The sequence below is a fragment of the Oncorhynchus gorbuscha genome, linkage group LG07 (assembly GCF_021184085.1).
Source record: "Oncorhynchus gorbuscha isolate QuinsamMale2020 ecotype Even-year linkage group LG07, OgorEven_v1.0, whole genome shotgun sequence".
Taxonomy (NCBI): Eukaryota; Metazoa; Chordata; class Actinopteri; order Salmoniformes; family Salmonidae; genus Oncorhynchus; species Oncorhynchus gorbuscha.
This window is the reverse complement of record NC_060179.1, coordinates 75,358,866-75,383,723: the sequence shown is the minus strand read 5'-3', so window position 1 is coordinate 75,383,723 and position 24,858 is coordinate 75,358,866. Positions and strand designations below refer to the sequence as shown.

At 42.6% G+C, this 24,858-nt stretch overlaps 2 protein-coding genes and 1 long non-coding RNA gene across 3 annotated transcripts; 1 reads left to right on the top strand and 2 right to left on the bottom strand.

Moving 5' to 3' along the window:
• Positions 1 to 337: 337 nt before the first annotated feature.
• On the bottom strand, positions 338 to 7,680 carry LOC124040350. Its single transcript, XR_006839704.1, has 3 exons — positions 7,528 to 7,680; positions 7,363 to 7,409; positions 338 to 1,626 (listed from the first exon to the last, which is right to left on the bottom strand). It is a non-coding gene; the product is annotated as an uncharacterized LOC124040350 (long non-coding RNA).
• Positions 1,549 to 24,858, top strand: fam83b (family with sequence similarity 83 member B). The gene is made up of 5 exons (XM_046357472.1): positions 1,549 to 1,716; positions 6,423 to 6,925; positions 17,012 to 17,176; positions 19,488 to 19,612; positions 20,646 to 24,858. The coding sequence occupies exons 2-5, from the start codon at positions 6,461 to 6,463 to the stop codon at positions 22,855 to 22,857; spliced, it is 2,967 nt and encodes a 988-aa protein (XP_046213428.1). The 5' UTR covers positions 1,549 to 1,716; positions 6,423 to 6,460; the 3' UTR covers positions 22,858 to 24,858.
• Positions 10,773 to 12,668, bottom strand: LOC124040349 (uncharacterized protein K02A2.6-like). Its single transcript, XM_046357473.1, has one exon. The coding sequence runs from the start codon at positions 12,152 to 12,154 to the stop codon at positions 10,892 to 10,894; it is 1,263 nt and encodes a 420-aa protein (XP_046213429.1). The 5' UTR covers positions 12,155 to 12,668; the 3' UTR covers positions 10,773 to 10,891.

Here is a 24,858-nt window from a genome sequence, read left to right as displayed (position 1 = left end):
CCCATATTATTACTCTTGTTATATTTACTCTTGCTCTTTTGCACCCCAGTATCTCTACTTGCACATACAGTGGGGAGAACAAGTATTTGATACACTGCCGATTTTGCAGGTTTTCCTACTTACAACGCATGTAGAGGTCTGTAATTTTTATCATAGGTACACTTCAACTGTGAGAGACAGAAATCCAGAAAATCACATTGTATGATTTTTAAGTAATTAATTTGCATTTTATTGCATGACATAAGTATTTGATCACCTACCAACCAGTAAGAATTCCGGCTCTCACAAACCTGTTAGTTTTTCTTTAAGAATCCCTCCTGTTCTCCACTCATTAACTGTATTAACTGCACCTGTTTGTACTCGTAACCTGTATAAAAGACATCTGTCCACACACTCAATCAAACAGACTCTTAATGAGAGCATGGTTTTTATCAACAACACTGCAGTGACTCCACAATAATGAACTTAATGACAGATTGAAAATAAGAATACAAAAACATGCATCCTGCATGCAACAAGGCAACAAACAACAACACATGGCACATTGACCTAAATGCAAAGCCTTATGTTTGGGACACATCACTGAGTAACTGCCTCCTTATTTTCAAGCATGGTGGTGGCTTCACCATGGTATGGGTATTTTTGACATCAGCAAAGACTGAGGAGTTTTCCAGGATAAAAAGAAACAGGATGGAGCTAAGCAGACAAAATCCTAGAGGAAAACCTGCTTTAGTCTGCTTTACACAAGACACTCGGAGTTAGAATACACTATTCAACAGGACAACACAAGGCCAAATGTACACTGGAGTTGTTTACCAAGAAGACAGTGAGTGTTCCTTAGTGGCCAAGTTACAGTTTTGACTTAAATCTACTTGAAAATCTATGGCAAGACTTTAAAATAGCTGTCTAGCCATTGTCACCAAAACCTTGACAGAGCTTGAAGAATTTTGAAAAGAATAATGGGCAAATATTGCACAATCCAGGTGTGCAGAGCTCTTAGAGTCTTACCCAAGATGACTCACAGCTGTAATCGCTGCCAGTTGTTTCTAACACAACATTGACTCGGGGAGGGAGCAGGGGTTAAATCAAGGTAAATTGGGATTTTATTTGCCATTCATCTTTTTTTTATTACAACAATCTTCCATTTAGACATTACAGAATATTTTGTGTAGATCATTTTCAAAAAAATGACAATTATATACATTTGAATCCCACTTTGTCACAATGGAATGTGATGAAATCCAAGGGGGGGGGTGAATACTTATGATAGGTAAGTGTCATCAAATAAGTTAACAAGTAGTGTTAAAGATAATTACATATTACCATATTATATGTAAAAAGTGCAAAGCCTTTCTTTACATTTGCTTGAAAAGATAACTGACTATCAAAACCTCCATTGTCTACACACCATAAATGAACTTTGAACGCTTGAAGAAGAAAGGGGTGTGGTTCCTATCCGAAACAGGTTTATGGCAGCTCTTGGCCTGTGAGCAAGTTTGAAGCCGGTGCTATTTGCATGAGAGAACTGGAATCCACACCCTCCATCCACAGAGTGCTTCTCATGTTGAGACACCTCCTTGTCTTTGTTACTTCAGTTGGCAGATATCAGCTTTTGCTCCAATACGTCTGAACAGTCAGAAGAATAGATTGAAAAATACAGTACTGGAATGTATTGGGAAACTACAACCGGATCTTTCTATAACTCATACTTTTAATGTAAGTAACTACTATAGAGTTTAACATTAGACTGGAATGTACAGTATGCTTTAAAATAATTAAATAGACTAATGAATAACAATAGACATATGGACTAATAAGCGTAACATTACGCATAGCAATAAGCATAACAATATACATACCAATATGCATACCAATATGCATACCACTATGCATAACAATACGCATCATCCCTATTTATCTAAATATTTTCTCATAACAATTAAGAGATTCTTTCAAAAATCAAGGAAACACTTGTCTTTTGTTACTAGCACTGTCTTTGCTGATGGCTACTTTGAGGAGAAATTGTACTTGTATGTCATTTAGCAGACGCTCTTATCTTAGGGTTAAGTACCTTGCTCTTTTCAACCTAGTCGGTTCTGGGATTCAAACCAGCACCCTTTTGGTTACTGGCCCAAAGCTCTTAACTGCTAGACTACCTACCACCCTTAAAATGACTGTGATATATGGTTGTGCCACCTAGCTACCTTACGACGAATGCACTAACTGTCTGTCGCCTATGTATTAACATTAAAGTCCCCATTAGGCAGGTTGATGTTTATTGTCATGGTGAGTCTTGTTCTGGAGTTAGAACTGAACGATTTACACTAGATAGGCCAGCTGCAAAGTCAAAACTGGCTATATTGTAAAAATTCCTGAAAACAAAAATGTGCTTTTTGGTCTTAATTTAGGGTTAGGCATTAGGGTTAGCAGTGTGGTTAAGGTTAGGGTTAGGTTTAGTGGCTCATTAGTATGCTGATTTGGTACAGCTGTTTCATTTAGGTTATAGGTGTCAGGTTTAGTGTTTATTTTGTTTAACTACTTGATAAGCCTTAAATGACATGTCATATTATGCTCCCTGCATTTTGTTTTCAACGCTCGTTCAAGGTTAATTGAATCCACCAGACAATTTTGGTGTAAACAGTGCACCACCCAAGTAACCAAAGTAACTTAAATGTAATTTAATAGCTCGAGGTAAGGTGAAAATCAGATGTTGTCAAATAAACACCTTTAATAATTTCCTTACCCCCACCCTTTGATGTCTATATACAGGCTGGAGCCGAGTTGGAATGTTTGTATTTCTCAGCTCTGAATTAGGGAACCCTGCCATGCTCTACATCAATTAAGGGATGATGCCCGAGAACCCTTGTTTGGAGGATATGTTGGCACAGGTGTTGTGCCAATATATCCTCGAAACACCGCCTTTGAGAGCATTATCACTTTTATACAACAGCTTACCAACATATTCAAATAATGATTGACATATTTTCATGAAAAACATATTGATGATTTATTCATACTATTTCATCCTTCTACAAGATGTAGCCCCGAAACAAATCTAGGGTTGCTACCCAAGCCGGCTGGTTGTTCGTTCTATTTGTTTGGTTGCCAGAGACTCAACCCAGCCATTCAGCCTTTTTGTTCTGTATCTATGGATGTTCGTTCTAAATGTTCCATTGCCATACTGGCTGGCAACGTTCTTATCCATTGCTAGCTAGCCAACTATGGCTAACTTACAGTCACATCAAACAGTGCAGACAGAATAACAACAGTAGCTGCATTTGTTTAAGCTGTTTGTAGTGACATTTAATTGGATACATCCATAACAATGAGCTAATGAGGCTCGATTTCATCTGGCATAGAATATGTGCTCTCTCGTCAAGAGACTGTTGTTCAGAGGAGCTAGCCAACAACACAGCTAACACAATAACTTCAAACTGAAGCTGGAAAGACTGCAAACTAGCTGCACTTCGTTTCGTTTGACCTTTTTTCAATTTACATTTCTGTGTATATACAGTGGGGCAAAAAAGTATTTAGTCAGCCAATTGTGCAAGTTCTCCCACTTAAAAAGATGAGAGAGGCCTGTAATTTTCATCATAGGTATACTTCAACTATGACAGACAAAATAAGAGAAAAAAAATCCTGAAAATCACATTGTAGGATTTTTAATGAATTTATTTGCAAATGATGGTGGAAAATAAGTATTTGGTCATTAACAAAAGTTTATCTCAATACTTTGTTCTATACCCTTTGTTGGCAATGACAGAGGTCACACACGGCTGGTATTTTGGCCCATTTCTCCATGCAGATCTCCTCTAGAGCAGTGTTGTTTTGGGGCTGTTGCTGGGCAACACGGACTTTCAACTCCCTCCAAAGATTTTCTATGGTTTTGAGATCTGGAGACTGGCTAGGCCACTCCAGGACCTTGAAATTCTTCTTACGAAGCCACTCCTTCGTTGCCCATTCATTCTTTCCTTTACACGGATCAGTCGTCCTGGTCCCTTTGCAGAAAAACAGCCCCAAAGCATGATGTTTCCACCCCCATGCTTCACAGTAGGTATGGTGTTCTTTGGATGCAACTCAGCATTCTTTGTCCTCCAAACACGACTAGTTGAGTTTTTACCAAAAAGTGATATTTTGGTTTCATCTGAACATATGACATTCTCCCAATCTTCTTCTGGATCATCCAAATGCTCTCTAGCAAACTTCAGACGGGCCTGGACATGTACTGGCTTAAGCAGGGGGACACGTCTGGCACTGCAGGATTTGAGTCCCTGGCGGGGTAGTGTTACTGATGGTAGGCTTTGTTGCTTTGGTCCCAGCTCTCTGCAGGTCATTCACTAGGTCCCCCCGTGTGGTTCTGGGATTTTTTCTCACCGTTCTTGTGATCATTTTGACCCCACGGGGTGAGATCTTGCGTGGAGCCCCAGATCAAGGGAGATTATCAGTGGTATTGTATGTCTTCCATTTCCTAATAATTGCTCCCACAGTTGATTTCTTCAAACCAAGCTGCTTACCTATTGCAGATTCAGTCTTCCCAGCCTGGTGCAGGTCTGAAATTTGGTTTCTGATGTCCTTTGACAGCTCTTTGGTCTTGGTCAAAGTGGAGTTTGGAGTGTGACTGTTTGAGGTTGTGGACAGGTGTCTTTTATACTGATAACAAGTTCAAACAGGTGCCATTAATACAGATGGCAAATGGAGGACAGAGGAGCCTCTTAAAGAAGTTACAGGTCTGTGAGAGCCAGAAATCTTGCTTGTTTGTAGGTGACCAAATACTTATTTTCCACCATAATTTGCAAATAAATTCATTAAAAATCCTACAATGTGATTTTCTGGATTTTTTTTCTCATTTTGTCTGTCATAGTTGGTGTACCTATGATGAAAATTACAGGCCTCTCTCATCTTTTTAAGTGGGAGAACATGCACAATTGGTGGCTGACTAAATACTTTTTTGCCCCACTGTATCTATAACAATGATGTCAGCTGATTCATGATTTTGACTGGCTGAAAAACGCTGCCTGCCTCTCTCTCTCATCCAGACTCCTGACCCCAACACATTAATTATTATGGGACAGTTGGAGATCGAATTTGAATATTGAAACAATGTCGGCGAGACAGACAGTAAGGTTAATACAAATCTCCGCTGTTGAAAACGAAATGTTTAAAAGAAATGTCTAGATGCTTTTTATATAGGAGTTGACGTTTATAACTTCCTTGCCTGGGCTGATGAGACAGTGGATTGTGGGGTCAGACGGAACAGAGTAAATAGGCATTTTAACGGCATAGATTTAGCCGCTGTTAATAGACACCGACTGGAATGAGCTTTTAACCAATCAGCATTCAGGATTAGACCCACCTGTTGTATAATGCTTCATGACATCTGGGTTTAAATGATATCTTAAAGGAATAGTTCTGGATTTTGGCAATGAAGCCCTTTATTACCTTCTCCAGAGAGATGAACTCGTGAATACCATTCAAGGGATGTAATTTCATGATAACTAGTTAGTACAAATACTCTCTGTACCTGAAGACTTCCAGTCTTTGCGCTAAGCTAGTTAGCACTAGCTCTCAAAATTCCCTCGAACTTCCTGCATACTGAGCACAGAGACATAAAAATGGTATTCATTGTCAAAATTGCTAACTATACCTTTAACCCCAGCTGTTGTTAAGCATTGATGTAGAGCATGGCAGGGCTCCCTAATTGAGAACTGAGACATACAAACATTCCAACTCGGCTCCAGCCTGTATATAGACATCAAAGGGTGGGGTAATTAAATTATTAAAGGTGTTTATTTGACAACATCTGATTTTCACCTTACCTCGAGCTATCAAATTACATTTAAGATACTTCTATTAGATGGGGTCTGCCCTGATTTACACCCCAATTGGCTGGTGGATTTATTTCACTTTGAACAATAGTAGAAAACACACGTTGTTGCTTTTCATCCTGCAAAATGCAGATTGCATAATATAATATATTAGTCCATTATTAAAATGTCATCCTGTCACGTTTTTGCAAAAAGTTAGGCATCAACAAATTGATGCTTATGTATACTGGCCATGCTCCCACCAGGATTTGCGGTGCCAATGGGAAAAGATAAGGATCAACCAATTGATGCTTCTGTCAATACATTGCATTCAATGGGAAACGATGAGTGTCAACCTATTGAGTTTATGTCAATACATTGCATTCAATGGGAAAAGATGAGTGTTACAGGGTTGATGCCCCAAAGCTTTACAATGATTGTGAAAACTTGGGGAAATCTTGGGGTTAAGTGGATTAAAATCTTCCTAGAATTTGGACAAACATGACCTGGGAAATGCCAAAATGTATTTTCAGTGAAAACGCATAATTTATTTAAAGGAAGACACTCTCTATCAGATTGTTTTTCTAATCCCTTGCTTCTTGTCTCTTTGACTTCAAGCATCCACCATCTGTAACAGAACGCACTAAGCCACCCTTATGATGGATTCCCAACAACTCTCCCTGCTGTCCTCCTTGAAGGAAGAGTTGAAGCCTGAAGATTACATTCAGCCCCACTATAAGGAGGCCTATCGCCTTGCCATTGATTCCCTGGTGAATGATGGCAGAGAGAGCTACCAGGAGTTCCTCAAGTCCGAGCGGATAGGGAGCTTCCTCTCAGAAGATGAAATCCACTTCATCACTACAAACGCCTCACAGCCATTGCCTAGCAACCACACAGAAGAAATTGATAGCCCAGGTCCGGACGCTGCGGCCAGCAAGTCTTCAACTGGAACGTACTGGCCTGTGGACTCCGACATAGCAACACCTGACTTGGAGTTAGGGTGGCCGGAGGTCATGCCTGATAGACTGCAAACCAATATAAATCTGTTCTTCCATCCACCCAGACTAAACAGACCCACCATCAAAGAGTTGATCCGGAAACACATTCAGGATGCCAGACAGGTAATCTTGCAATGCATTGTGTCAACAACAATGGCAATGCTTATGGAGCTAATGGAGTTTATGGAATGCAAATTACAATAGTTGTCTTTTTTAAAAGCTGCTGCTTCTTTAAAAAAAGTATTATTATTATTATTGTTATTATAGTAAAATAGTATAGCATATACTATATAGTTTATACAATAATGTCTGTTCTTCAACTGTGACTGTCTCTTTGTGTGAACGTGATAGCTCCTGAATCACAAATTGAAACTAGTCCAGGATAAAATGATTTACAGCACAACTCCCTTTTCTCCCAGGGCAGAATTACACCCACATAGTTCCTTTTCATGAGACAGGTGTGTCTGAGGTGGTGTCATGATGGGTCTATAAAATATATATATTTTTTACGATGTACCTTCATGAGTAAAAGTATAGGTGCCGCTGCAACGAAAACTCACCCAGTATCCTTGAATGTGAGGTAACTCTCGCAGTTGTGGATCAAATCCTGAGATGAAGCCAAGTACAGATTATCCTGCTTCTAACCTTGTTCTCTGAGTGATTCACAAGACATTTTCAGACTACCATTACCAGAAATAGAAATGTAAAGATCAATAGACTTTTACCTTATGTTGCACAGCAGGACAGCAGGACAGTACACAGATCATGGATTGCCTGCAGCTGTCATGCAAGAGATCTGTCAATGCTGTTTTCAAAGAAAGAACCGGTTGTACAGGAACTGGAATCATCAAAAGATGTTCCTGAAAACCTTATCATCGTAGCAGTCACAACTACACTCTCAGAAAAAAAGGTACTGCATTGTACTTAAAGGAGTACAAATGATTGTCAATGTAGTGCAACTGTTATGCAGGTGAATGAGGACCCAAAAGCGACTTGGCGAAAACAGAGTCTTTAATCCAGTAAAGTAAAAATACAATCATAAAGCACAATTCCACTCGTAATGACGAGAACAGACTGGAGACTCGATCTTGAACTGCAGGTTGCCTCGGGAAGGCACTTGAACGTAGCAGACTCAGACACCTGCTCACCACGCAGCATCTGAGGGAAACACGACACGACAGGGCGATACACAGACACAGCACGGTGAACAATAGACAAGGATCCGACAGGGCAGAAACGGAAAACAAGGGGAGAAATAGGGACTCTAATCAGGGGAAAAGATAGGGAACAGGTGTGGGAAGACTAAATGATTGATTAGGGGAATAGGAACAGCTGGGAGCAGGAACGGAACGATAGAGAGAAGAGAGAGAGGAAGGGAGAGAGAAAAAGGGGAACGAACCTAAAAAGACCAGCAGGGGGAAAACGAACAGAAGGAAAAGCAAAATGACAAGACAATCTAAGACAAAACATGACAGCAACCCTGTAACGTACATCCATTGTACCATTAGTTACAAGTACATAATTGTACCCTTGCAGTACATACCTCAAAAGAGCCAAAAGGTACAAATGTCCATTTTTAGGGTACCACCACAGTGACAAAGCCATTTGATAATTTTAAGTGGCAAAAATGTACCTCTTCTCTATGCCAAGTCCCTCACATGTACACGCCTCTCCGCCATACACCTTCTGACACCAGTGTAGCAAATTCAGAGGATTTTGATCTACTGTACTTTGGCCTAATTGTACCCTTTATTCTGAGAGTGTACTTTGAATCCTATCATGCAGTCATATAATCTGTTGGCTATGCAATGCCAAACCCCTGATTATTATATTTGCTGCTTCATCCGCTTCGGTCAAGGATGGGTTAGAACACTCAGGCTATAGTTTTACTGTAGTTTCTCATGTGATTTAGTCTACAAGTATTCCAAGTACATGAACATCTCATTCCAAAATCATGGGCATTAATATGGAGTTGGCTCCCCCTTTGCTGCTATAACAGCCTCCACTCTTCTGGGAAGGCTTTCCTCTAGATGTTGGAACATTGCTGCAGGGACTTGCTTCCATTCAGCCACATGCATTAGTGAGGTCGGGCACTGATGTTGGGTGATTAGGCTGGGCTCGCAGTCGGCGTTCCAATTCGTCCCCAAAGTGGTAGATGGGGTTGAGGTCAGGGCTCTGTGCAGGCCAGTCAAATTCTTCCACAACGATCTCTACAAACCATTATTCTTCCTTCAACTAAATTTACAGTTGGTACTATGCATTAGGCCAGGTAGCATTCTCCTGGCATCTGCCAACCCCAGATTCCTCTGTCGGACTGCCAGATGGTGAAACGTGATTGATCATTCTGGAGAAAGCGTTTCCACTGCTTCAGTCCAATTGCTGCGAGCTTTACACCACTCCAGCCAACGCTTGGCATTGTGCATTGTGATCTTAGGCTTGTGTGTGACTGCTCTGCCAAGGAAACCCATTTCATGAAGCTCCCGATGAACAGTTATTGTGCTGACGTTGCTTCCAGAGGCAGTTTAGAACTCGGTAGTGAGTGTTGCAACTGAGGACAGACAATTTTTATGCTCTGCGGGCTTCAGCACTCGGCGGTCCCATCCTGTGAGCTTGTGTGGCCTACCACTTCGTGGCTGAGCCGTTGTTACTCCTAGATGTTTCCACTTCAACATAACAGCACTTACAGTTGACCGGGGCAGCTTTAGTAGGGCATTCATTTGATGAACTGACTTGTTGGAAAGGTGGCATCCTATGGCTGTGTCACATTGAAAGTCACTGAGATCTTCAGTAAGACCATTCTACTGCGAATGTTTGTTTATGGCGATTCCATGACTGGTGCTCGATTTTATACACCTGTCAGCAACAATGGGGCTGAAATAGCCATATCCACTCATTTGAATGGGTGTCCGCATACTTTTGTATATACATGTATAGTGTATTAGCCAGAAGAGTCTGGTGTGTATTTAGGTAAATCTTCCATCTGTGTCAAACCAAGTCCTACTTGTCACAGTAAATATGGTAAACACAGTGTCAGTGTCCTTGTAACCACACACTTACTAAGTGACCAGTTACCTCTTGAGATACTATACTGTATAGATAACACTAGCAAAAAAGGAAGAGTCAACACAGTATGACATTTGCTTAAAAGTTAACATATTTGGGGGCCCTGGTGGCGCAGTGGTCTAATTAGTGAACATATTTTAACTAGATATATGGCATATATATTGCAATGTGCTGAGTGTGTTTCTGTTGTTGTTGTGATGGTCAGGTTGCATCCCGACTGTAAAAGGGTGCATTTTAAAGGTACTTTTAGTGACATGAAACTACATGTTTTTACCTAACTGTAATAGGTCTTGGTCATCAGGTAGTATCCATTATGTCACCACATAGTGCAGTTCCGATTACCCACAAATGGATGAATGGAAAGCTGCGACCTGTCAGACAGATCCTAGTATAACACATATGGAAGGATGACTATATCACACAGCCTTAACCACCATTTTATGAGCTCCTGAAGTACCATTTTTGTCACCTGTACTTTTCTTGGCATCACAGTCTCCAAATCAGACAGATTTCCTGAGCTTACAGTAATGCCTCATACTCTAAATAGCACTCTATCAGCACCACGGTTTTGTTCTTAAGCAATAATGCCAATATACCATGGCTAAGGGCTGTTCTTAGGCGCAATGTTACCAATGTAATTAGAGCAGTAAATATTAATGTTTTGTCAAACCTGTAGTATACGGTCTGATATACCACGGCTGTCAGCCAATCAGCATTCAAGGTGTAGTGTCTTAACACTTAGTACTTATTTATGTAATAAGAAAGACTCTGAATACAAGCAATTGAACTGGAGCTTCACATTTACTCAAACAGGTTAGTACCAGAATAACATAGAACAATACTGCGCCTGACCAAGGGCGCTTCATCCTTAAAGGGGACATCAGTAATTAACAGAACATAACATTCCTTCTCTTATACAATCAGAGTTACTTTTACCAAACCACAACTGAAACATTTCCCAGAACTTGTTGTAGTTATTTTGCATCTTTTAATTTGAACTTGAACAGTTAGTTTTTGTTTGTTTGTTTATAAGTCTAGTCTGTCTGGTGGACGGTGCCTTCGTTCTGGGTAGCGCCTCAGATTGTCTGGAGGCTCCTGAACATCCTCAGTGTGTGCTTGTTCCATTATAGCGTCTGCTATAGCAGCACCTTCATCAACACGTTCCCTTCTTTCAGCCTGGGGTCTCTCTACTGCCCCACCGTCCTCTACAGTTCCTTGTGTGTCACTCTCGGGAACTCTCTGTGCCTGTTCTCTCTCGATTGTTGTGCTGTTTTCCGTGGAATGCATTTGGTTAATGTGACGCCGCCACATTATGTCTGGGCTCACTTGAACCTGGTAAGTTCTGGGTCCCGTTTGTGTGTGTACGGTCCCTCTTGTCCATTTCCCTCCTCTTCTGTAGTCTCGCACCATCACTTCCTGTCCTGTTTGGAGATGGCGCTCCCGGCCACCGGAGAGCATCTTGGCTTGTTTGTTCAGCACTTCATTACGCCTATTTGGCTTCATGATGTCCAGCTGTGTGCGGAGAGGCCTCCCGAACATCAGTGCGGCTGGGCTTTCATTTGTTGTGGCATGTGGGGTGTTTCGGTAGGAGGCCAGGAACTTGGCCAGTTTTGTTTGCAGAGTCCCTTCATCTCGTTTTGCTGCACGGAGTCCTTGCTTTAGAGTTTGCACAAAGCGTTCTGCCAGCCCATTGGTGGCAGGGTGGTACGGAGCTGAAGTTGAGTGTTTGATTCCATTTACTGACATGAATCTTGTAAACTCGTCACTTACAAAAGCTTGCGCATTGTCACTTACCAGCTGCAGTGGCAAACCGAAGTGTGCAAACGTTGTTCTGAGACACTCTATCGTCTGAGCTGAGGTGGAGGAGTCAGTGCAAAACACCTCTGGCCATTTGGAATGGGCATCCACTATAACCAGAAACATGTGCTTTTCAAAAGGACCAGCGTAGTCCACATGAATTCTCTGCCATGGCTCTGCGGGCCATTCCCATGGGTGGACTGGGACAGGAGCAGGCATGTGAAGGGTTTCCAAACATCCACTACAGTTCTTTGCCATATTTTCTATCTGTTGGTCCAGACCTGGCCACCAGAAGTGGCTCCTTGCGAGCAGCTTCATTTTGACAATTCCAACATGACCTTCATGTAGTTGCTGCAAGACTCGATGTTGGCATTTCTGGGGTATCATGACTCTCATTCCCCACATCAAACATCCCTGGTACGTTGTAATTTCGTTTCTCCGCTGGAAATACGGAGTCAGCTCCTTTCTGCCAGTAGCTGGCCATCCTGACATGGTGTAGGTGTACACTTTTTACAAGGTCACATCTTTCCTTGTCTCATGTTTGATAACTGTGCTTGTGACCGGTAGTGCCTCGAGCTGAGCGGTATGGAACATGTCCACTGCATCCACCCTCCTTTGCCTTTCTCTTGTACATGGCAGTCTGGATAATCCATCTGCATTTGTGTGGAGGGATGACGGCTTAAACTCAATGTCATACATATGACTGGCAAGGAACAGGGCATATCGCTGTAACCTGGCTGCTGTCATTGCCGGAATGCCTTTCTTTGGACTGAAAATGGAAAGCAACGGCTGGTGATCTGTAACCAGTGTGAAACGCTTGCCAAATAGGTATGCGTGGAATTTCTTGACGCCCCACACTAGTGCCAGTGCTTCTTTGTCAATTTGTGAGTAGTTTTTCTCTGCATCATTCAATGTTCGTGACGCAAATGCAACTGGCCTCTCTGACCCATCTTTCAGTGTGTGTGAAAGGACTGCCCCTAATCCATAAGGGGACGCATCACAAGCCAACTTCTGGCATTTCAGGGTCGTAATGCATCAGGACCTGTTCAGATGTTATGAGCCGTTTTGCCTCCAGAAATGCATTTTCACATTGCTCTGTCCACCGCCATGTCCTATTCTTTTCCAGGAGCTGATTTAGAGGCTGGAGTACTGCTGAAAGGTTTGGGAGGAATCTTCTGTAGTAATTGATCAGTCCCGTGAAAGATCTCACTTCTGTGATATTTTGTGGTCGTGGTGCCTGTACCACTGCCTCGATTTTGTCCTGTGTTTTGTGCAATCCATTACAGTCAATCTCATGTCCACAGAAGACAATCTTGTCTTTGAAGAACTCACACTTCTTTAAGTTTGCCTGTAGACCATACTCTTTCAGTCTTTTCAGGACCTCTTCCAGGTTAGCCAGGTGCTCTTTGTCGGTGCGTCCTGTTATGATCATGTCATCCAGGATACACTGGGTTCCTGGGATTCCTTGCAAAATCTGGTCAATAGTTCGTTGCCAAATGGCTGGGGCTGATGCAATGCCAAACACCAGGCGGTTATACCTGTATAGCCCTTTGTGTGTGTTTATTGTCAGGTACTGTTTGGAACTCTCTTCAACCGGTAGCTGCAGGTAAGCCTGTTTCAGATCGATTTTACTGAAGTGTTTCCCACCAGCTAGTGCAGCAAAGATGTCATCTAGGCGTGGTAGGGGGTATTGGTCCACATGCAACATTGGATTCACAGTTACCTTGAAGTCCCCACACATTCTAACAGACCCGTCTTTCTTCACAATAGGAACTATGGGTGTGGCCCATTCGCTTCTGTCCACTTTCGTCAGGATCCCTGTATCCTGCAAGCGATCGATTTCCGCTTCCACCTTTGGTCTCAGGGAGTATGGAACAGATCTGGCTTTGCAGAATTTTGGGGTTGCATCATCTCTTAGTACAAGTTTTGCTGTGAAGCCTTTTACTGTTCCCATCTGATCACTGACAACTGTATTGTATTTATTCCGCAAGTGTTCCAGTGTTTGGTCTGTGCCTTTCTCTTTGGACTGGAACGTGTGGAGCATTTTCAAGTCACACCAATTCAGCTTTATTTTTGAAAGCCATTCCCTGCCAAATAATGGGGGCCAGTTCCAGGCACCACATACAGCTGTAACTGCTGTGTTTGCCCCCATAATGCACTCTGACCTGCAACGCCCCCATTGGGCTCAATCTCTCTCCTGAGTATGTCTTCAGCAACACATTTGTGTTCTTCAGCTTGATAGCCTTAAAGTGCTCATTGTAGACAGTAGTGGAAATAATAGACACTGCAGATCCTGTGTCCAGCTCCATTTTGAGGGGTTTGCCTTCGATATCTGGTGTCACCCATATTATGCTACTGCTGGGAGAAGTCACTGTGTTTAACTCCATTGTACCAATTAATCGTTCATCTGAATCACTGCCACTGTTCCCTGCTAGTGCATTCACAGACCCTTTAATTTTCTCAGTTTTCCTGTTGTGACTGAATTTGGCTTTGCATGCTCTTTGAATGTGCCCCCTTCTACTGCATTTGTGACAAATTTCGTCTTTGAAACGGCAGTCCTCTGCTCTGTGACCATCTCTGTCACACCTGTTGCATTTTTCGGCCACACGGGGGCGTTGTCGACTGCGTGAAAACTTGTGCAGGGAAATTTGTGACAGGTCGGTACTTCTTTTACTTTGCAACTCAAAAGTATCTTTATTCGCGATTTCCATAGCCACAGCAATTTCAACAGCCTTTGCAAATGTGAGCTCTGATTCTGTGAACAAACGTTTTTGAATGTGTTCATGTTTCAGTCCACAAACAAATCTATCCCTTAATGTGTCATTTAGGTTCTCTCTCAACTGGCAATGTTCAGACAGTTTCTTCAACACTGCTACATATGTATTAACACCCTCCCCCTCATTCTGATCTCTCTTGTGGAAACGAAAACGTTCCGCGATGAGGAGTGGTTTAGGTGATAGGTGATTTTGCAATATCTCCACAATCTCTGTGAATGTTTTATTTGAGGGCTTCAGAGGGGCAGTCAGATCTCTTAGCAAACTGTATGTTTTTGGGCCAATTAAACTCAACAACGCTGGCACTCTCTTGTTATCAGCAATGTCGTTTGCAATGAAGTACTGTTCCAGTCGTTCAATGTAAGTTGCCCAGTTTTCTTGCGTGTCATCAAACACATCTATTTTCCCGATGCTAGCCATTCTCTTTACCTCCGGCTCCACGGGTCTTTGATCTGCCGCCTCGTTCTCACTGCTTGCTAGCTGTTGTGCTAAAGAGTCAAAATCTTCCTCTCTTCCTACGAACTCCATCTGTATTCGTGATGCACACTGCAGGTAATCATCCTCGTCGCCATTGTAGTGTCTTAACACTTAGTACTTATTTATGTAATAAGAAAGACTCTGAATACAAGCAATTGAACTGGAGCTTCACATTTACTCAAACAGGTTAGTACCAGAATAACATAGAACAATACTGCGCCTGACCAAGGGCGCTTCATCCTTAAAGGGGACATCAGTAATTAACAGAACATAACACAAGGCTTGACCACCCAGTTGATAATATATAATAAACTCAGCAAAAAAATAAACTTTCCTTTTTCAGGACCCTGTCTTTCAAAGATAATGAGTAAAAATCCAAATAACTTCACAGATCTTCATTGTAAAGGGTTGAAACATTGTTTCCCATGCTTCTTCAATGAACCATAAACAATTAATGAACATGCACCCGTGGAACGGTTGTTAAAACACTAACAGCTTACAGACGGTAGGCAAATAAGGTCACAGTTATGAAAACTTAGGACACTAAAGAGGCCTTTCTACTGAGTCTGAATAACACCCAAAAGAAAGGTGCCCTGGGTCCCTGCTCATCTGCGTGAACATGCCTTAGGCATGCTGCAAGGAGGCATGAGGACTGCAGATGTGGCCAGGGCAATAAATTGCAATGCCCGTACTGTGAGTTTCCTAAGACAGCACTACAGGGAGACAGGACGGACAGCTGATCATCCTCGCAGTGGCAGACCATGTGTAACAACACCTGCACAGGATCGGTACATCCAAACATTACACCTGCGGGACAGAGACAGGATGGCAACAACTACTGGCCGAGTTACACCAGGAATGCACAATCCCTCCATCAGTGCTCAGACTGTCCGCAATAGGCTGAGAGAGGGTGGAATGAGGGCTTGTAGGCCTGCTGTAAGGCAGGTCCTCACCAGACCTCACCGGCAACAACGTCACCTATGGGCACAAACCCACCGTCGCTGGACCAGACAGGACTGGCAAAAAGTGCTCTTCACTGACGAGTCACGGTTTTGTCTCACCAGGGTTGATGGTCGGATTTGCGTTTATCGTCGAATGAATGAGCTTTACACCAAGCCCTGTACTCTGAAGCGGGATCGATTTGTAGGTGGAGGGTCCGTCATGGTCTGGGCGATGTGTCACAGCATCATCGGGCAGAGCTTGTTGTCCTTGCAGGCAATCTCAATGCTGTGCGTTACAGGGAAGACATCCTCCTCCCTCATGTGGTACTGTTCCAAAATAACAATGCCACCAGCCATAGTGCTCGTTCTGTACGTGATTTCCTGCAGGACAGGAATGTCAGTGTTCTGCCATGGCCAGTGAAGAGCCCGGATCTCAATCCCATTGAGCACGTCTGGGACCTGTTGGATCGGAGGGTGAGGGCTAGGGTCATTCCCCCCAGCAATGTCCAAGAACTTGCAGGTGCCTTGGTGGAAGAGTGGGGTAACATCTCACACCAAGAACTGGCAAATCTGGTGCAGTCCATGAGTAGGAGAGTAGGAGCTGGTGGCCACACCAGACACTGACTGTTAATTTTGATTTTGACCCCCCTGTAAGGACCGACGCTGGACAGGAGGAACAGGTATGGGCAGTTAGACATGTATTCGGGAACAGACATAGAACCATACAGGAACAGTGCCAGCACACAGGTAACATGGACATATGACAAACAATGCAGCAGCAGGGGACAGAGCTGGGGAACTGACATATTTAGGGGAGGTAATAAACAGGTGATTGAGTGAGTCCAGGTGAGTCCAATATCGCTGATGCGCATGACGAGGGAAGGCAGGTGTGCGTAAATGATGGTGGCAGGAGTGTGTAATGCAGGTCAGCCTGGCGCCATCCAGCGCCAGGGGAGAAGAGCGGGAGCAGACGTGACACCCCCCTTTGTTCAGGGCCAATAAACTGAAAATAAACGCAGTTGACAGTGAGAGGACAGTTTTTTGTTGTTGCTGAGTTCAGTATAGTATGTAATGGTATACAAATTATTTTCACAAATCATCATGTTTTCCTGTACTTCTGGTTCTAATTTGTGTTAATGTCCCTTCATTCCCTACAGGTTATTGCAATTGTAATGGACATTTTTACAGATGTGGATATATTCAAAGAGGTGGTTGATGCCTCCACCAGAGGAATTCCAGTTTATGTGCTTCTGGATGAATTTCATCTGCAAAGCTTTCTCTTAATGGTTGAGAATCAAGACATCCAAATCCCAAAACTTAGGGTAAGTTCAGATCCTCTGCTACAATGGTAACATATGCAGGTAGAGATCTACATGCATCGACTGATCATCCTCTCATCGTCTAAACAGTATTGATTCAACCACTGACAGTAGGTCCTCAAAATGACAGACCGAAGAAGTCAAAGTCTCACTCCTCCTGTTTTTGCAGGGTGAGGCAGTTTAAAGGGCGAGGTAGTTATTACCACAGGTATGAATCTATGCAAAGGTGCATTGAAGCTGTTCTGGCTCGCAGGGGCCCAACGCACTATTAAGACACTTTATGTTGGTGTTTCCTTTATTTTGGCAGTTAACTGTATTTATTACCTGAGGGATGAGGTATTTAGCACGCAGCAACCACACCCTTTAAGTATATTCACAAAAGGGCGACAGTTAGTCTAGCATTTAGAGTGTTGGGCCAGTAACCGAAATGTTGCTGGTTTGAATACCCGAGCAGACAAAGTGAAAAATCTGTCGATGTGCCCTTGAGCGAGGCACTTAATCCTAATTTTCTCCAGGGGTGCCGTACTACTATAAAACAACACATTACACTGCCCCTATCTGGTGTATGTGACAATAAACCTTTTCTTTATATACAGTGCCTTGCGAAAGTATTCGGCCCCCTTGAACTTTGCGACCTTTTGCCACATTTCAGGCTTCAAACATAAAGATATAAAACTGTATTTTTTTGTGAAGAATCAACAACAAGTGGGACACAATCATGAAGTGGAACGAGATTTATTGGAAATTTCAAACTTTTTTAACAAATCAAAAATGGAAAAATTGGGCGTGCAAAATTATTCAGCCCCCTTAAGTTAATACTTTGTAGCGCCACCTTTTGCTGCAATTACAGCTGTAAGTCGCTTGGGGTATGTCTCTATCAGTTTTGCACATCGAGAGACTAACATTTTTTCTCATACCTCCTTGCAAAACAGCTCGAGCTCAGTGAGGTTGGATGGAGAGCATTTGTGAACAGCAGTTTTCAGTTCTTTCCACAGATTCTCGATTGGATTCAGGTCTGGACTTTGACTTGGCCATTCTAACACCTGGATATGTTTATTTTTGAACCATTCCATTGTAGATTTTGCTTTATGTTTTGGATCATTGTCTTGTTGGAAGACAAATCTCTGTCCCAGTCTCAGGTCTTTTGCAGACTCCATCAGGTTTTCTTCCAGAATGGTCCTGTATTTGGCTCCATCCATCTTCCCATCAATTTTAACCATCTTCCCTGTCCATGCTGAAGAAAAGCAGGCCCAAACCATGATGCTGCCACCACCATGTTTGACAGTGGGGATGGGTGTTCAGGGTGATGAGCTGTGTTGCTTTTACGCCAAACATAACGTTTTGCATTGTTGCCAAAAAGTTCAATTTTGGTTTCATCTGACCAGAGCACCTTCTTCCACATGTTTGGTGTGTCTCCCAGGTGGCTTGTGGCAAACTTTAAACTACACTTTTTATGGATATCTTTAAGAAATGGCTTTCTTCTTGCCACTCTTCCATAAAGGCCAGATTTGTGCAATATACGACTGATTGTTGTCCTATGGACAGAGTCTCCCACCTCAACTGTAGATCTCTGCAGTTCATCCAGAGTGATCATGGGCCTCTTGGCTGCATCTCTGATCAGTCTTCTCCTTGTATGAGCTGAAAGTTTAGAGGGATGGCCAGGTCTTGGTAGATTTGCAGTAGACTGATACTCCTTCCATTTCAATATTATCGCTTTCACAGCGCTCCTTGGGATGTTTAAAGCTTGGGAAATCTTTTTGTATCCAAATCCGGCTTTAAACGGCTTCACAACAGTATCTCGGACCTGCCTGGTGTGTTCCTTGTTCTTCATGATGCTCTCTGCACTTTTAACAGACCTCTGAGACTATCACAGTGCAGGTGCATTTATACAGAGACTTGATTACACACAGGTGGATTGTATTTATCATCATTAGTCATTTAGGTCAACATTGGATCATTCAGAGATCCTCACTGAACTTCTGGAGAGAGTTTGCTGCACTGAAAGTAAAGGGGCTGAATCATTTTGCATGCCCAATTTTTCCGTTTTTGATTTGTTAAAAAAGTTTGAAATATCCAATAAATGTTGTTCCACTTCATGATTGTGTCCCACTTGTTGTTGATTCTTCACAAAAAATACAGTTTTATATCTTTATGTTTGAAGCCTGAAATGTGGCAAAAGGTCGCAAAGTTCAAGGGGGCCGAATACTTTCGCAAGGCACTGTATATATATATATATATATCCAGGCTTTGCATAAAGCGATATGTTACCATAGAATGGTCTTGGTAACATTCCTCTGACTCTCTTGGTCTACAGAACATGAGAGTACGCATAGTGAAGGGTCAGGATTACCTCTGTCGTTCAGGATCTACATTTCATGGAGCAATGGAGCAGAGGTTTCTGTTGGTGGACTGCCAAACAGTGGTGTACGGATCATACAGGTAAATGGAGCTCAGGGAGAAGAAATGTCCAATAACCAGATCCTATTGTTACTGTTAATGCAATCCAGGTTCCTTGGGACGTCCCTACCCTAAAGCCCAACCTTATCCCCTACTCTGGGCTGTGTAGCTCAGTTGGTAGAGCATGGCGCTTGTAACGCCAGGGTAGTGGGTTCGATCCCCGGGACTACCCATACGTAGAATGTATGCACACATGACTGTAAGTCGCTTTGGATAAAAGCGTCTGCTAAATGGCATATATTATTATTATTATTATTATTCTTACCCTAACCTTAACCATATCAACTTCAATGGGGGTGACGTCAGAGCTGGGACGTCCCAAGGAATCCAGATAGCAAGTACACTATCGTTACTGTATGATAATCTAGCAGCTCAGAAAAAGGCTTTTCCAATATTGATTCAAATGTTCTTTAGATATAAATGAAAGGCACTTTATTGAGTCATTATCATGTTCTTTCTTTGCATTTTAACAGTGACTATTTGAACACGATAAGGGTAAGGCTTAAAGGGATGGTTTTCTGAATATTTACCCCAATCATAATTATTTTCTTACATCTGTGAAGTAAACACAATGAATGGAAAATGAGAATGAAAACTTGGACAAAGTTTTTTAGGAAAAAGTTATTTTCCAAAATGTTACATGACAGGGCTGTCTGCAGATCCTGTATTTCAACTTTATATGGAACACAGAACTTCTTTTGAAATAAGAAAACATTTAAGATTGGGCTAAAAAAATCGAAAAGGGTTAACTTTTCAAAAATGGCATTTTTACGAGGTAGGGGCTGATAAATTCCTAGAATACCTATGGGTAACAGATAAGGCAATATTCGTTTTTTATTCATTTTTAAAACTTTAGACAGCCTGAAGGCTTATCTTCGATACATCTTCAACAATTTACTGATATTGTGAAACTGTCTACCTTAGTTGACCGTGTGCAGTTGACTGAGATAAAAATGGCTGTTATTTCATTTTCACTGAAGTAATTGCTGCTCTCTGTTTATTCTTCTCTGCCTAGCTTCATGTGGTCCTATGAGAAAATCAACCTGAGTATGGTGCAGGTCATAACAGGCCAGCTGGTGGAGTCCTATGACGAGGAGTTTAGAACGCTCTTCGCCCGTTCTTTCGTGCCAGCAGTTCTCACCCCTCCCGAGACTGTGCTACTAGAACAGAATGGAAGACATGCTTGGGCAAAGTATGCTTCTGAATCCAGACAAGCCTTTGAGAGGAAGGACCAGTTGAGACATACCCTGGACACAGTGTACAGGAAAGCCTGTGAGAGACAGACGGGCATGACGAGCCATATGGGAGAGATGGAGGAGAGACTTTATGACAAGGAGCCATTTGAACACAGACCCATGATCAACCACGGCGAGAGTGTTCAAAACCGCATCCATCAGTTCCAGTCTGCAGAGACTGTGAACTTCCTGAAAAGGCACAGTTATGCTGGGGAGAGACAAGAAGTCCCATATGTTCCACACAACACAAGGTATGGGGCAAGCAACTGGAACGTGGCTAGAGATGGAGGTAATCACTGCGCTCCTGGAAGAAGCCACTTTACCAATGCTTTGCAAGACCATTCTCAGGGGGCACAGATAATCAGAGGTCGCAATTTTCGCCAGTCCTACCACGGGAATGACAAACAAGTCCGCTCTATGCAGCGGAACATGCCAACTTTGAAGAACACGGCTAAGTCCTTCTTGCGCACATATAGGATAGAGTCTTACCTCAATAACACTGATGATACTATTGGGGAATCCTGTGACTATCTGGACCAGTATGAAGCACAGGAAAACAAAACTAGCTCATTGATTCCTTCCAGACTTAGGTCATCCCTTGTTTTCAAGTCCACTATTCCAGAGAAACCGGAGACAAACAGTCACTCAAACAACTCTTCCTCTTCCATGCGTCAGGTCGACCCCTCTGCAAAGCCAAACAATGCACCGTATTACTCTTCAATGCAATTGCAATGGAATCCAGCGACATCGAAGGAAAACAGAATGAGACAAGATGAATACATTATGAAAAGGCGGAGTCTGCAGATTTTGGATGATCCTCGGAATAACATTGGCTATGGCCCAGGAAGAGACCCATATCAGTCGGTCTATGCCTGCCTGGGAAGAGCCAAAGAGGGACTGGTAATGAAAGCCCCTGAGCTCCTTCAAGACAACTGGCACAAAAGACACAGTGTGGCAGACTCAAAGACCAACAGTGACTACAGAGTCAATAAAGAGTCCTCCAGCCACATGTATGGTAGGGCCTTTGGGAGGAGTCAGCCAGATGGTGGTGGAATAACATTGGGTGCACAGAATGGAGGATATTCTTCAAATTTGAACAAGGATCAGAGATCTGTCTCTCATTATGACGTCAAAAACGTTGTGGACACAAAGAGCCCCCCTGTTTCTAATTGGCAAGAGCCTCCCTACAGAACTGTGTCTGCAGCAGCCCTTGATATGAACAGCAAAGAGCCTCCCTCCAGAACTGTGTCTGCGGCAGCCCTGGATATGAACAGCAAAGAGCCTCCCTCCAGAACTGTGTCTGCGGCAGCCCTTGATATGAACAGCAAAGAGCCCACTTACAAGTCCACCAGCACAGCATTGGGTTCACCACATTTCCTTAAGAAGAGCACCAAGCAAATCAGATCATTGCTCAAAATACCAGAGAAAAAAGAGGGTTCCCCTAAAGGGGGTTCCCCTAAAAGGGGTGGTAGTTCTGACACCATAGTCACAGATGAAGAGGGACAAATACCAGAGAGAGAGAGGAAGGTTGCATCACAGAATAGCATGCTTCAGATGGACAAGAACCACTGTGCAGATGATATAGAGTTATCCTCAACCCCTCGTTTTAGCACTGAAGAGCTTCACCAAAATCTTCCTGACAGAACTACATCCATGGGGACACAGGGGCAGCATACGTCCATTGATAAAACGCATGAAAGGGCAAGGCTTGCGTCAGGAAATTGGCGTAGCGATCGGGGTGGCGATAGTCGTTTGTATAGCAGATTTGAGCCTTTCTGTTCATTGGAGAAGGAGCGACCCCATTCCTCACAATCTGCAACAGGCCCTGCCCCCATACACTCCCCAGAGAGGACCAAGAACATGTACTCTGCTAAAAGTAGCCCCACTAATGAACAACACAACCACACTGGCCAGCAGACACATAGCCACCATGAAAACAAACTGGGCAAATTCATACAAAGAGTGGGGCATTTCATTCACAAAAATAAGTAGTCGAAAATAAAGTTAGCATAATACAACATGGATTACTGGTCAAATTTACAAAAGCGTTCAAGGGCCCAATTAAATGGTGGCAGAGTGGAAACAGTGTACTGCACTATTTAACTTGAAAACTGGTTACATGAAGATATTACATCCTTTTAGGACTCTTTAAGGCAATGGCAAACCAATTTTTACTTGAATTAAAGGGGGGGGATCAGCACGGTCCAGGACAAGGTATCACAAACTGTGAAATCAAGTCAGGGGCCCACAGTGTCATTCGGAACAGCAGAACTGGATCAGCAGCACGGCCAAGTGAACAGGGACCGCAGGAGGTTGGTGGCAGCTTAATTGGGGAGGCAGGGCTCATGGTGATGGCTGGAGCAGATTTAGTGGAATGGTATAAAATACATCAAACACATGTTTGATGCCATTCCATTTGCTCCGTTCCAGCCATTATTATGAGCCGTCCTCCCTTCAGCAGCCTCCAATGACAGGGACAGCCAGGAATTGGCAGGCCAGGTTGTCCTGAGGCACAGTCCAAGGTCCTTGTGGTAGGGGAGACAGAACTAGAAGGGAATTAGTGGTCAGTGGCAGGGAATCCGAGTGGGGAGCCGGGCCAAGCAGAGACCGAAAGGGTGGCTCGTCACTCCAGTACCTTGACGTTGATAAGTCTGTCCAAGACTAAAAGATGTAAGATAAAAGTTTGTGTGTGAGTGTGTTTGTACACTTCACAAATTTGTTACATCTTATTTGCTCTTTAAGTCTAAAAGTGCTTCAATATGTTATGCTTTTTGGTCTTTAATACATCAAAGATCTATATTCTTCATAATATATCAAAGCCATTAGCATTTTTTTAAAACCCAGAACCAATCAGCTGCTCGATGGCTGTGACGAGAGACTAAAATAGGAGGAATTCATAATGTAGTAGCTTCATTTCCATATAAAACACATTAAATAATTTCATTTTAAAGATGTCTTCACAACAACAACTCTGATGAAAAGAGTGAAAACAATCTATTTGTTAGCCACAATATCAGAAAAACATATCCAGAGTACTGGAATAACAGTGCGGAAATTGCATGATTGGGTGAATGAGTTTGTTTGTCAAAACCTAATGCCACTTTTGTCATCATTGCCGTGTCTGGAGTGTTTTGATGAGTATTTTTCTTGGAACAATGTCTTGGCAAAATATGCTTGGATTTTACACGTGTTGTGGGAAATGCAGTGGTATCATGAGGGACTAATTTAGGGAAATGTACATTGTGTGTCAAATATTTGACCTGTACAAACACTGACAAAGTTGGTTGAAAAATATAGTTGCTTTTTCCAAACAAATGTGACATTGTGTTTTTGTTACCTTTGATCCTTTGTTGTATGAGCTACAGGGAAGTGCATCCTACAGTACCACCATGAGGTGAAGTATTTATTTCAGTCTGTTTAAGCTACGAAATCGTTTTTTTGGCCAGGTTGTATGTGTTATTATTCAACCCATTCCTCTGACAAGCTAAAGACAATTTCACAGTCAACATGATATATAAGCATGACTTGAATAGAGCACAGCATTTTTTTTGTGTTTTGCATTCCACTGATTCTGGACTATTTGAACCACGCCTTTTTGAACCATGCCTTTTCATTAGACAGGGTTCCTACTGTCACTAAGTACTTCAACACCTCAATCTTTCACATCACATAGAAAGTGTATCATTCAATGTGAAGTTCACAGAGTGTATGCATGCAGGCATTCAGCTGCTTGTATCCTTATGTACATGTTCCTTATCCCCTTACACTGTGTATAAGACAGTAGTTTTGGAATTGTTAGTTAGATTACTTGTTGGTTATCACTGCATTGTCGGAACTAGAAGCACAAGCATTTCGCTACACTCGCATTAACATCTGCTAACCATGTGTATGTGACAAATAAATAAAATTTGATTTGATTTGATTTGTAATTGATATGGGAAGAATTGTCAATGCATCAGGTATACAAGAAATCACATTCATAATAAAATGGTG

Excerpts from the sequence above, each read along its gene's own strand:
- fam83b (XM_046357472.1), top strand. The coding sequence starts at position 6,461 with ATGATGGATTCCCAACAACTCTCCCTGCTGTCCTCCTTGAAGGAAGAG. Across the intron at positions 6,926-17,011 it reads ACATTCAGGATGCCAGACAG|GTTATTGCAATTGTAATGGA; the intron begins GTAATCTTGCAA and ends CATTCCCTACAG. Across the intron at positions 19,613-20,645 it reads GTGGTGTACGGATCATACAG|CTTCATGTGGTCCTATGAGA; the intron begins GTAAATGGAGCT and ends TTCTCTGCCTAG.
- LOC124040349 (XM_046357473.1), bottom strand. The coding sequence starts at position 12,154 with ATGTCAGGATGGCCAGCTACTGGCAGAAAGGAGCTGACTCCGTATTTC.